Source organism: Pocillopora verrucosa, chromosome 1, assembly GCF_036669915.1.
Source record: "Pocillopora verrucosa isolate sample1 chromosome 1, ASM3666991v2, whole genome shotgun sequence".
NCBI classification, from domain to species: domain Eukaryota; kingdom Metazoa; phylum Cnidaria; class Anthozoa; order Scleractinia; family Pocilloporidae; genus Pocillopora; species Pocillopora verrucosa.
In genome coordinates, this window is record NC_089312.1 from 4,882,994 (window position 1) to 4,896,458 (window position 13,465).

At 38.0% G+C, this 13,465-nt stretch overlaps 2 protein-coding genes across 2 annotated transcripts; one reads left to right on the top strand and one right to left on the bottom strand.

The window, feature by feature from the left end:
• Positions 1-135: 135 nt before the first annotated feature.
• On the bottom strand, positions 136-1,393 carry LOC131770932 (golgin subfamily A member 6-like protein 7). Its single transcript, XM_059086650.2, has 2 exons — positions 1,361-1,393; positions 136-865 (listed from the first exon to the last, which is right to left on the bottom strand). The coding sequence occupies exons 1-2, from the start codon at positions 1,381-1,383 to the stop codon at positions 136-138; spliced, it is 753 nt and encodes a 250-aa protein (XP_058942633.2). The 5' UTR covers positions 1,384-1,393.
• A 3,738-nt stretch (positions 1,394-5,131) lies between these two features.
• On the top strand, positions 5,132-12,535 carry LOC131770904 (acid-sensing ion channel 2). The gene is made up of 6 exons (XM_066174454.1): positions 5,132-6,395; positions 9,140-9,287; positions 9,712-9,777; positions 10,321-10,510; positions 10,612-10,703; positions 11,230-12,535. The coding sequence occupies exons 1-6, from the start codon at positions 5,466-5,468 to the stop codon at positions 11,361-11,363; spliced, it is 1,560 nt and encodes a 519-aa protein (XP_066030551.1). The 5' UTR covers positions 5,132-5,465; the 3' UTR covers positions 11,364-12,535.
• Positions 12,536-13,465: the final 930 nt, after the last annotated feature.

Genomic DNA, 13,465 nt, shown 5'->3' on the forward strand with positions numbered 1-13,465 from the left:
AAACTACAGTCATCAATTTGAACATCTAACACAGTTACACTAGTAATATATTGCTTTTCAATAGAAGCCCAGACTTAGTTCAATAACAACAAAGTGAACGGAGACCTGAGGAAATTAAAGCAAAATGGAGTTTGTTTATTTTGGAACTAGTGTTTCAATAATCTTCATCAATGCTGTAGTTTGCTGCTGCTGTTGGAGCATTAATAAGGATTGCATGTCATGCATTTGCTTCTGTTGTTCCTGTTGTTGTTTTATCATTTGTTTGAACATATCCCTTTGCTGATTTTGTGCTTCAACCATCTGCTCTTGCTCCTGTTTTCTCAAATCCAATTCTTGCTTCTTAACATTCATGTCTTGCTCCGCTTTAAGTTTAAGAAACTCAACCGTTTCACCCCCACTTCTTCTGCATTTCTTTACTTTGCTCTGCCCCTCCTCGGACTTTCTCTTTTGAGTTTTCCCCATTGTCTCCATAGCAGTCCTACGCATTTCTTCTGCTTTCAGTCTGTCTCCCTCCATCTTGTCCTTCTTTTCGCCGTCTTCCAGGTCGTGCTGCTCATCGGCAGACTCTTCCATGGCAATAATCTGTTCTATGGCTACGTCTACTTCTGTTTTCGTAGGGTTCGTACCGCTTTCCTTCAATTCCTTAGCCTCCTTTCGTTTGAATCGTTGGACCAAAACCCCAATATGGTCTCGAACTGAGCGTTTATCCACATAAAAAACAGGATCTGTGATGCCGTTTAGGGTATCCGCCACTTTTTGCCACAAGGCACTTCGCTGAACGGATTTCTTCTTAGCACTGAATGGGTTTACAAAGATTATTTCTCGGCAAAAAACGGAATCATGTTCCTCCGTCCAGTTCATAATCCTGCAGACAAAAAGAAGCGATACATGTTTTAAATATACGTGTACAACTACAAACAACTTAAAGCAAACTTGGAATTATGTGAAACTGATGACTTCTAACAAAACTTAAATCTAACTCGCCAATGCAAGTGTATGTCCAGTTATAAATCCGCTAACGGCTTAAAGCAAACATTTTGCGGACAGAAGCACTTAATTGGCAAACATATTCTTCTACATGTATATAGTTCTGTTTCTTGTCTTTGTGAAAATGCTGTGCCCGTAGCCTCTGAAATTAAAATCTCACTGAAACAATTTTTGCGGAAAACAATGTGTGAATTGAATTGCCGCAAAATACAGCACAGTGCTGGTAAAGGACTCAAAATAAATTTGAACATACCAGGAAAATCGTCAAGGTAAAGGAAATACTGTAATCGGGTAATCATTGCTTTTATACAACAAATCAGTATTTGTTTTTTAGCCGTAATTCACTGAACGAACAACGCAAGAATCTACTCACTGCGGTTTGGTGTTTGAGGCCATGAGAACTGTCTTGTCTGTTCAGAAATATGAGTGAGCCTGACAAGAAAATACAAAACGAAATGACGAATGCAGCCGGGATGATAAAACTTTCGATATACAAAGAAAAAGTGCCAATTTACTGTGTTTTTGTTACTGAAATAAGTCGAAATACTTACAGTTTGTTGACAACGTGAAAATGCTGTTCAGCGCGTTCGTCTTGAGCAAGGACGCATCTTGTTTACGTCATGATCATGCGCTGTGGTAATCATTTTGGTATTTTTACTTCCGGTCAGCTTCAGTCACGTCCGCGTTATTGATCTTAAAGTCCCTATTAATCCCTGATGACAACCTCCATATGGTAAAAGAGTAACTTCATGTACCATACGCAGGTCTTTGTACTGTCCTGGCAGCTTCGGATCTTTTGGTCAGCTAGATCCATACCACTCATGAACTTATTTTAAAGTTCTATTACTATATGTCTTTTCAGTCCCTTTTGCACCCACTCCCCTCTCTCTAAGCTGAGCTCGAGGACCGTACCAAGATTAACACTGTTCTCAAAGTTAAACTAGACCTTCCTCTCACGCGGACTGAGAGGATGACTGAAAGGATGTTACCGCTCCTTCACTGCGATTGTTCATCTCGTAGCCCATTCTTTAACAGTTATTAATCCTTCATTATTGATTATTTTTTTCAGTTTGTTTTAGTTTTTACAATTTAGTGGGAAAATTTAGACATTAAAAGAAGAGAAAGGAAAACCGAGCTTGACCAGGGTACATTTAAAACAGACCACTTACGAAAGAAACTCCTATTTTCAACGCTAAAATGTGATATTTGCCAATTGTTCTGGTTTACCTGTTGGTATGTAAAAAGTATATATTGTAAGCAAAAAGGATATCCTCAACTCATTTCTACTAAATCTGCATAAAATATCCCCACATGCAAGCAGTGTAAGAGAATTATCCTTTGAGAGACTAGTTTCCTGTTTCCTGGAGCTAGAGAAGGAAGTGACTGAGTATACATTATCTATTGTTTGTTTCTGCCAAAGTCATGTTTTTCCAGAAGCTTAACTGTGAGGCTTCTATCACAATCCTCGACTACCTTTTTTCGTTGGAGCAGAATGGGTCTGGTTGATCCGATGTTGACTGTCCTTTGCCTAGTGGTACTGTACTAACTTAAGGATATTGGATGCAAACTGTGACAACGTAAATATAGCTTGCGGCAGAAGAATCCAAGAAGCTGTTCCTCAGCTCTTCGTAGCATTTTATTGAAAGGGTTAAAGGGTGTAACATCTCCAGTCATCGGTTCGCTATGAGTTTTCATTTGCAAAGCCGCTTGAAAAACCTGCAAAATGTGGGTGGTCCAATCTGGTTGTTACCTCGAGCACATTGCGAGCTTCCCTTGGATCTAGAGGAAGATGTGCTTTTGAGCTTGCAATCAGCACGGTAAAAAAGATGTTTCTTCCATCAATGAGCGAAAACTTCCATGAAGTTTTGCTGCAGTTTTTGCAGATTCCTATCATGTCACACACTTAAGTGGGAATGACTGGCTTTATTCTGTTTGTTCGGAATCATAAGATCATTGGCATTTTGTATAGTAACTTTGTTGTTATTATATTCTGCACAGTATATTCTCGAGTACGCCATAGTGTCACTGTAATATTCAGTTTAAAATAAATTAGGTAGGATGTGCTAACAAGGCGTTTGCTCTTAGTGTGGACCGCTAGTTGTCCAAACGCGCATGGCATGTGGTCTTTACTCTTTGAAATAGTAAACTGCTGCAACTGTTGAAATTGCTTCGTCGTTTTTGACACACGCCTTTAGACAGTGAAAAGTGATTTTTACCATATACGTCAACATTTTGTCTGGTTAATAGGCAATCACTGCTAGTTCATTTTTATGGCCATTTATACTTTTGAAAATTTGATTACTTTGCGACCGATCCATCTTTCATGAGGCAATTATTTAGACATATCTCACGTGAATATCTATCGCTTGGTAACCAGTTTGATGAGTGATAAGAAACATTTTCATACTTAAATTTCCGACTATATTAGTTCATCTTTACCCTGAAATTACAAACCCAAAGTTTTCGTCCTTATTGTATAGCCTTGCCTAGAGCCTAAATGCACTTTGTAGTATTTTCCTCAAGGTTAAATGTAAACAATTTCTTACGAAACATTTTCCTTCAAGACAACGGCAGAGCAACGACTGATATGTTTCTCACGTTTTTTACCAGAAAACTGGTTTTCGTTCGCCAAGCTGTTGTTGCAATCACGGAAAGGACTTCGGTAGTCCGTCGGAAAACTAATATCGGCAACCTAGGTATAAAATTTACAGATGCTCTCTTTACTTCCCCAACACTATGAATCAGAAGCAATGCAGGAACATTGGTCTGGCGATCTATGTCAGTTTTATCCATCCTCACTCTCATTTGTGATTTCAATTTCCTGAGGGCTAAATATATATCGTTTTAGCATCTATAAACTCGACGCGGATGTATAGATGGAACAAAGATAAAACTTTGTCTTTCTGCGCGGCAGGGGGCTTGCTGAGAGTAATTTTTGCGCCGGAAATATTATGTATTTAAAAAGGTGACTATATCGTACAGAACTGAAAAGTAGTCTTTCTTGTTAATTAATCAATTTTCTGTCAAATTGCTCTAAATATTTTTTTTCTGTTCCTATCAAATTCCGCACAGGAAATGGGACAGAAAGACGTTTAAATAGGAGAACCTGCTATAACTGGCGGAGTAAGGCTGGTAACTCATTAGGCCCTCACAACGGGGAACTCGAGTCATCATGAAGGTTCGCTTGTTGTTTCAAATCCCTTGGCATCTACAAGGTTCTTTATTCGGTTTCAAGGCAAAGGAGCACAACCGCAGTCATGTAAATGCGCTGCGAAGGCCTTAACGTAAAATCAACGTAACAGCGTTTTTCTTTCTCTTTTGGCTCCGAGAGGAAAGATACCAAAAACCAATTAGGAACATGTTTTGTGGTGGTGCTTTGAAAAGTCAGGAAATATATTGAATAAATTTATATTTGCGTGAAACACCTTTCTTTGTGTTCGTGTGAAATTCCAATTTCGCAGGAACTTAAGTTTTGATTTTGACTCAAAAGGTAATTTACAGTTTTCGTTAATTCGATTATGAATGTAATAAATCATTTCAATTTTCCCAAAAGAAGCTCGAGGATATCGCGTCCATAGAATTCGCTTTAAATGAGGATACGAGAACACCGAAAGCAAGAAATTCAAAACAGCCTGTGTAGGAATCGAAATCGATGTATCTGTTTTCGGCGGAAAGGCTTAAATAAATAAAGGCAGACAAATTACTTTTTAGGTAGGACTCGATGCTGATTTTATCCAAGGGAGAAAAATGAAACACGAAGTAAAATTTTTCTGGAACAGCAGGGAAGTTAGAGGATTTCTATATTAGTGGCGATCCAGACGGTACTTGGCCTAATTAAAAGCAAATTCGTAGACTTGCTTTGTTTACATAAAGGTTGAGGATTCTCTCTGTCGCAAACATTATTCTCGACAGGATGTTTTAAAGCTCAAATCGTCATTATCGTTTTAAAAGAGTGACTTCGTACTTAGTGAGATTCTGCCTTTGCGAATGGTTCAAGGGAGCTGGTCTCATCTGATGTGAAGCAAAATTAACATACTTCGAACAACAGTCGCTCGAGAACAATGCAGATAGGTTGTGAGTGGCCGATAGTGGAATTATAATAGATAGCGTTCTGTTGTTGAATAATAAATAGCCGGAGCTCTCCTGAAAAGTGGCAGGTGTTCGAGTTGTAATGGGAAACGTTGGTACTACATGTCAACAGTGACGAAAGAGATAAAAAGCAATTTTGGCTCAATCAAAAATTGTTGGCGTGTTGTAACATTTTGAGATGTTATCTGTTGTTTTGTAAGTTGGAAGTGATTTTTTTCCCTCTTCGCATTGGATCAATGTTTTGTTGTAAGTGCTGAGTCGCCGAAGTTGCCTGTTCTTACGTTTGCCGTCGTAACAATCGCGGGCGAGCACGCTGGGAAGAATCCAGTTCCAATGTTTGCTGAGTGAATAATGCGTTTTAAAAGTGCAATGCACTCGACGGCGAGCAAATGACTACGAAATTTTGTGCGTGTCAGTCACCATCGCATCGACGAAAAATTGCTGACGATACATTTTCCTTTGACGAGGACAAAGATGCCGAAGAACTTCAACCATTACCCAATGGGTTCTCTCACGAACATGAAAACGAGAACGAGAATGACAGTGTACCATGTTTATCCAGTAACGAGGCTGAGACTACGCCTCAGGGTGACCGTCGACGAAGAATAAAACACGTTTGGGATTATTATCTGCTGCATAACACTTTACATGGCTTGCACTACGTTTTCGACACGAAGTCAATTTGGCGCAAAGTTATCTGGATTGCGATACTGTTAAGCGCCGGTGGAGCATTTATCAACGAGGTCAAAACTAGTATAACTCAGTATTTCGAGTATCCGTTCAGTACACTCGCCACTGTTGACTACCCTAATAAGATTGTACTTCCAGCAATTTCGATTTGCGATCTGAGAGACATCAGAAAAACTATACTAACGAGTGCAAAGTTTCGGAGGGGAAGAAGTGCGCAAGGAAATTCAACCGAGCATAATCCGGAACGTGTATTGGGGGATGTTCTGGAAGACGCTTTCTCGATCTTAGACGACATTTTAATTTCTTGTGTTTTGAAGCGAGGGGTGAACGAGAGTAGAGAAGTCCCTTGTGATCGCGAAGACTTTACCTTGTTTCTGTCTTCGGATGGGCACACATGTTACACGCTAAATTACGGGGGTGAGAACAGGACGCTTTTGGAAACGGATAATGTCGGGCTGAAGTACGGTTTACATCTGGTGTTGAACACGAAGCCTCTGGAGGAGGGGAAAACTTATGGCGGCAGCGGGGTCAAAGTTATTCTTCACCAGCAAGGAGAACTTCCCCTAAAGCGGGTAGGATTTCATGTTCCTCCTGGTTACGTGACGTTTGTGGATATGAAAAAAGAAAAGGTATTTTTATTTAGTCTTCTTCTGTCATGTTAAATTTCTATTATTTTGTTTTGGGCTTTGTGTAAACCCCCGCAGCTTGCGTTCGAATTGTCGCGAATTTTGTAGTTTCTACAAGAGGCAGGAATTTATATAATTGTTTCTCCCATGTTATCGTTCATTGTGTAAGAGGCTCCTTCGTAACGAGCGCCCGGGCGTTTTCAGCTGTACGCTGTGGAGACTTAGTGGAGTTATAGCTTATAGTTATTCTTTCCCTATGGAGCGAAGTGATTGTGCATCGTTATTACTTTTTAGATGAATACATTAAAGTTGTCGGTTATTTTTTATTCACCTCTCAAAGATGGTAGATATATATTTTTTCTTCAATTCTCTTTTTCTCCTTGCGGGTTTCTTTATCAAACAATCGACTGACTTATTCATATCACAGCAAACGAAACTTTGAACTTAATCCGAGAATTTGCGCGCTTGATAGTTCTAGGGAAACGTGTCCTCGGTTGAAACTCGTTCTGTTCAACAACACTCTTTGTTAATGTATTGCGTGGGACGTTGTTTAAGGTTTTTATTACTTTTCTCCGATATGTTGTGGTTCGTAATGGAATGACTTCCTATTTCAGTTAGTGACCACTTCTCGCACACGGTAGAAAAATTGTCGGATTTAGTCCTTATCTCAACTAAAGAAGCACGAGCTTAAAATAACACGCTGAGTGTTTTGGAGACGAGGACAAGGGCAATTATTTGGGTTTCTTAGCGCATCGGTTGGTCCACCGAAACAAATTAAACCATCAAATTCGAATGAATGGCAAATGTATTGTTAAAAGGCCCAGTTTGGGTTTTTGGGTATTTATTTTTGGTCAAATTGTAAAATTGACTGCAATTTGATGTCAGACTTGAATTTCTAGGCGGACTAAAAGTTTTGCTTTTGGTTCTGGAAAAAAAAGGAAACGTTTCGTGTTTCTATGTCGCAATTTGCCTTATCGCAGCTAGTTTTTATTTATACCCAAACGTGCATCCTCAATTTGCAATTTCACGATCTGCTTTGAATGACGCATTTTACAAACATTGCTTAACCGCATACATTAATATTTTACGAGGTAAGTCGAAATCTGTGGCGACATTTTTCCGTATGCAAAATCCTATAACAGGCTTACTACAATTTCAGTGAAAATCTTTATCAGCAATTTAAACTAAGTGCACCATTTTTGGAGACCATCAAATTAAGACATAATTGGACCGAAAACGAAATTTGTATTATCGACTATAATTCAGTATTTCAAATTCCATGTTCTGCGTTTTCTCTTCCTCGTAAAATCAACTAAAGCTTTCTTTACACCGTGGTACATCATCGAAAGTGGTAATAAACGCATTGTTTTTTATGATATTTACTTGCCCGGAAATGGTGTAGTTTGGTTGCGGTCTTTTGATGATTTTTGAACATGAAGGCTTTTTTTCTATTTTAAAATTAGTATAGCTTTGTGATAGTTTTTCTCAATCTGAGTAACATCAAACTGCAATAACCAAACGAATGAGATTTTAATCCACAATTGCGAACAAGTTGAGTTACATTGACAATGTTTTTCCTTTTTTCTAAAGTGCTAACTTTTCGATTAATTTTTTTCCATCGTAACTGTTTTTATTTTGGTCTGTAAGTGCTTCTCTGTATGACTTCTATTAAATTGTTTCTCCGTATCGCAGAAATCTGGAAAGTCCCTGCTGATGAGTACTGAATTATTTTAATGCATTTTGTCTCATACTTGTTTATTGATGTGATTCATTTACGCGGATAGAGATTAGAAATGTTCTCCGACGTTTTAATTTGTGATACTAGCTTTTCGCTTTATCCTTTAAGCCAATCTTCATAGAGTAATTTTTTTTTCGGGAAATAAAAATTACTTCCAAAAGTGATGAGGGGCCTTTATTTGCATAAAACCGTTCGCGTTTTAACTCATTTCAAAATATTTCGCTTAGCAGGTGAAACCATCAACGAAACGAAACTTTTCAGTTATTCTTTTCAACACGGAAAACGGGAAAAGGTCTTTAAAAAATTGTGTTCAACTTGCTCTTAGGGAATGTAAATGGAGTCCTATTTCTCTCAGGGTGCTTAATGAAGATGTTTATTTTTGTAAGATGTAAGAGCGATAAAACCACCAAACCTTGTAATCAAATTGTTTTGTAGCACCTTGGCGTGTTTTCGAAATACCTGTTGTTCTTCCTTTTTTTTTTTCTTTTTCTTTTTTTTTCTCTCACCTCCATCGCTGTGGCGGACATTTAAGAGACGCATGTTTAGTGGAAAGAAAGCAATTTTTTTCATTCCAAGAAAATCTATACTCGCCGTGCAGTTGTTCAAAGGGGTTATTGATTACAAGCTAAAGACGAAATAATTCAAATGGAAATTCGCTACTAAGGTCTCTGCTCTACGAACGTTTTTGAGGGAAATAGATTATCGATCACGCTTTTGCAGTTAAGTGCCATCCATACGTCTTCTGCTAGATACTTTCCAAGTACCATGCAAACGTTAGTGCGATGCGTTTTTTTTTTTACAATGCAGCTCAGTGTCATTCCTCTTTGTTGCCCGATGAGTTGTTGCGCCCTTAGCAAGTACGCATACTCCTCTGCATTCCATGACCTTCCTTTGGCTCTAAATCATTCTCAAGAAAGATTTGACTAGCTACACAACCAAACGATCAGGCAAGCTGTACAAAATGCACTTTGTTTTCTTAATCTATTGCCATTTCTTCGTCTCTTTTTAGCTCACAAATCTTCGTAATCCTTTTAGCACAAATTGTGGTGGAAAAACGTTGGATTATTTCCCCGCTTATTCCAGAAATAAATGTTTTCTAGAAGGACTAACTAAACATGTCTCTCACAAGTGTGACTGCAGAGGTTGGTTTATGCCAGGTCAGTGAGTAAATAAAGTACCGGTTGCATAAGTTATATCATAGCTACGATGATTCTTACTTTCTACCTAAAACCTATTCAACTCAATACATATGTATTTAGCACCATGTTTCATGATGGGTAAAAGTGAGCCCGCTTGGCCAGAAAGAAATGATGCGTCTAGAGGTCCACCCAGAAGGAACACAACAAAAATACTAAACTTAGCAAATTAAAATTACCTGTAAACAATTGAGGTTTGAAGGGCTAGTAACGCCTTTATATAGTAAATTATTTCGATGAATTGTGGGAGGTCGCCCTCTCTCTCTCCTAATGTCTGGCACGGTAACATGATACAGCTTGAATGTCTTTGTGGGAATAATAATTCGTAACTTGACTGGAGCTCTTCCTTGGAAATTCCAAACCTTTTTCTCTTATTTATTTGTAGAAACGAAGGATAATTTTACACTGTGTTCGTTGAACAAGACCATCAATTGTATGTGGCCAGCTTGGGGTGAGCAATCTTGTCCTTTGAAGATAGATAGTAAGAGATCTTTAAGATAAGTCCCTCATCACCAGAAAGGTCCAACTAGATATTTTCTTGTGATCTTAAGACAGACCCAACACAATACCGCCACGATAAATCCGTGAAACAAAGCGTCGCTAGACAAAACAAGATTAAAAAAATCAATCACCAATCAGAATAAGAGGTAAATGTCACAAACAAACCAATAGGAACCTAAAGGGAAGACTTACGAACGTTGTCAAGCGCTATTAAACGCCATTAATTAAGTTGCGATTGATATGAGTTGTATTTGCGATTGGTTGAGGTTATAAGAATATTTTGGACCAATCATAGACTGTAAAAACCAAAGCTATCCCAGATTATTTGCAACGCTAAAATAAAAGAATTGCTCCAAACCACAACTAAATTTGTTTGTTCCTATCCAAATCGCTTTGTTTTGTTTAACAGCCGTTACATTGCAGAAAAGTGTAACGAAATACCTCAAAGTTTTTTTCTCACCCTAGTTTTCTTTTTGCTGTTTTCTTCTCTCAGAGGAATTTGAATCCAGGATGAATAGCCCGGTTGATTGTCCAGTAGACTGCGAGAAGGTGTCATATGAAGCGCAGTTGTCTCAAACTCTTTACTTGCCACAGAAACTGGTTCCAGTAAAGCAAAAATACGAGAAACTCACACAAGGCAGAAACTTACCTAATGACACGGACGAAGTTATTAAATTTATGTTGTAAGTGTTTTTATTTTGAAGACGTCTTGGATACGAAGTTTTCTAGTTATCTTAAAAAAATTCTTTGATACATATTAAGCTGTTAAACTTTGTCTTTGCAGAGACTACTACGTTGTGTTAAAGTTCTTCTTCAGCGAGCTTAGAATCGATGTTTTTGAGCAAACCCCTTCCTATGGCTTCTTCAAGTTAGTAGGTAAGGCAACTTTTTGTTTGTTTGTTTGTGTTTTTTTTTTATTTTTATGAAAGGAAAAGAGGAAAATTTATATTAAGTTCATTTTCTCAACGAATATATAATTTTGGATCCTGCAGAAGGATCAATTCCCAAAAAACTGCGGACTCTTGCAAACTTATTTAAAGGCTTGGAAGAATGAGATATAGAGTCTTAAAGTGATCTGGAGCACTTGATTTCAAGAACTTGTTGTGACACTTGTCGAAACAGTATCGAGTGTTACCAGAGGAAGGCAGATGACATCGACATATTTATTTCATTGGGGCCGGCGATCTTGTCCGTTGTGTTGTCCGTACCTGGAACAAGTAATTTTAATACGTTTTAGTTGATTCGATAGCGTGCCACCCATAAGGAAAACAAACTATTCCTCAACCACAAATCGCCATCAACTACTAATAGAACAGTCATTAACGCCCATTGTGAACGATGCACCCAACGTCAAAACTTGTCGACGCTTTGTCGTCTAACAGTCAACTTTCGTATTTTACAGGTGACGCTGGTGGCCAGCTGGGACTCGTGCTTGGGGCAAGTTTCATCACGTTGTTGGAGGTTATTGATCTGTTTGTCATGGTCGTTGTCAGTTGGTTAAAGTCAAAGTATGGCGGCAAAAGCACAGATGTGTGACGAGTTTCTTTTATTTACCAGCCATTGTGTTGATATTTTCTGTTTCAATCTACAAATCGTCTGGTGGTAAGGAATTCTGTGAAGATATCTCTGGGGAGAGATGGAGGCAATTGCAGCATGCTAGGGAAGGTTCCTCAAGGGCGCGCCGGAGATTTCCTGTTAAGATCCGTTGAGGACTGTACAAACGCACGCGAAACGTGCAAAGAGTTGGCGGATGGGAGAGAAGAAAATAAACTAATGGTTACTTTATTTTTGGAAATGGATGGGGGTAAAGGTGACTTTATAATTATTTTGAGTGAGGTATTGTTGCGTCTGGAAAATATATAATAACAAGTGCATCCATTAATGGCATCAAAAGCTGTGCCGTTGCTTGAAGAAGTGAAACATTCAGAAATTATAGGATAAAAAATAAAAAAAACTGGCACAAGAGATAAATCAAGTGTCCCTCCAGTAACAATCCTTGTGTTAAAAATTTTTCGGAAAACTTCGGTGAGAAAACCAAGACTGGCTTCTTGTGGTGTAACATGTCGACGTGCCAAGTCTTTAAATATAGAACTGCTCGAACCAGTAAACTCAGCTTAAACAACACGAAGAAAAGTAGTTGCTAAACAATGGTGATGATTCTGTATGATGAACAGGGTAACATCAAGTTTTTAGCTGTTCTGGTCTTACAAGACTCTATTTCACTGTTCAGTTTTTGATTAGGGTATTTTTGGGAAGGTTTTGATTCTCTTCTGCAAGACATTTACTTAAAAACTGAAGAGTTCAGCCTAAAGCTACAGCATTCTAAATACCGCTCGAGAATACAGTCAAAATATGTAGGTTTGCATCAATTATTATTTATAAACAAGCTTGTTGAGTCCACCGCGAAAAGTAACATGCTAGAAGAAAAAGTTGAACACTTACATTTTAAAAGTGAAATGCAATATACCGACTGTAAATCAGGGATAAATTAAGTTCCTAAACATCCTTCAAAAATTCCATGAGTTATAGGAATGTTGTTCACAAATATGCTGTTATTGTAGCGCCGTAGTATTTGAGAGCCCAACGATGTGAAGGAGAACCCACTGTTGTGGTGATTTTTTAAATGTTATTGTAAAGTAGACTGTCCAAAAGAAATACGTGCAACAGACAAGTATGTGATTGATTGAAAAAATTGAATAAAAAAATTTTTTTTTCTGTAAAGATTTCTCTGGTTTAAGCATCTAATCGAGACTCACTCCTATCTCCCTTGTCTGTCATCCCAGTGCAAAACTCGCTAATTATCTCTGCGGCAAGGGTAGTTTAAACTGCCGCTTTCTTATTTATTATTATTTTTTTTATTTCTATGTTATTTTTTCCCCGAGATAAATGTAGGCAGCATCAGTGGAATAAACATACACAGTTTTTGGTGACTATACTGGTGAGCATAGTAACCCTTTTTACACAAGGCTAAGTTTTGAACCGCTGCTTCTGTCATTTTATTGTATAATGAGATGGAACTTCTAATTTTGATGTTTCGCAGCATGAAAACATTTTTGTTTTGTTATTTTCCACAAGAGATACAACTTATTAACGTCAAACGTCGGCGATTTAAGACAGTGCTTGATAAGTCTCTTAGAGTTTTTAAATTCAATCCCATTTGCTGAAGTTATTTCAAGTGGAAATCACTAGTTATCGGGCCGAATGTCATTAAGTTGAGGTGCAAATCGTTCGTTTGATAAATTTGCCCTTAATGACTAGATTCCGCGATAGACGTTTTGTGTCCCGGTGCCAGGAATTTGGCATGACCTTTGTTTTCTCTTGTTTTGAAAAAAAAGAAATTGCTCTAGCACTTTTCTCACTGGAGTCCTAATTTTTATGGTTGTAACTTTCCATGTAAAATTCTTGGTTAATCACTTGCGGTTCTTGCGCCAAATCGCGGCATACACACTGGTGAATAAATAATTTAAAATCGGTTATTTCCTAATAATATGAATTAAAAGAATTATTTTTTTCTTTTTTCCTGGGGGAGAAACATTATTTTAGACTTGATAACTTAGTGTAATGGTTACAGTTTACATTCCGTTTCCACTTTAAAAACAGCAAGAGACGTGGATGATTTTGCAAAATTTTGAATAGCT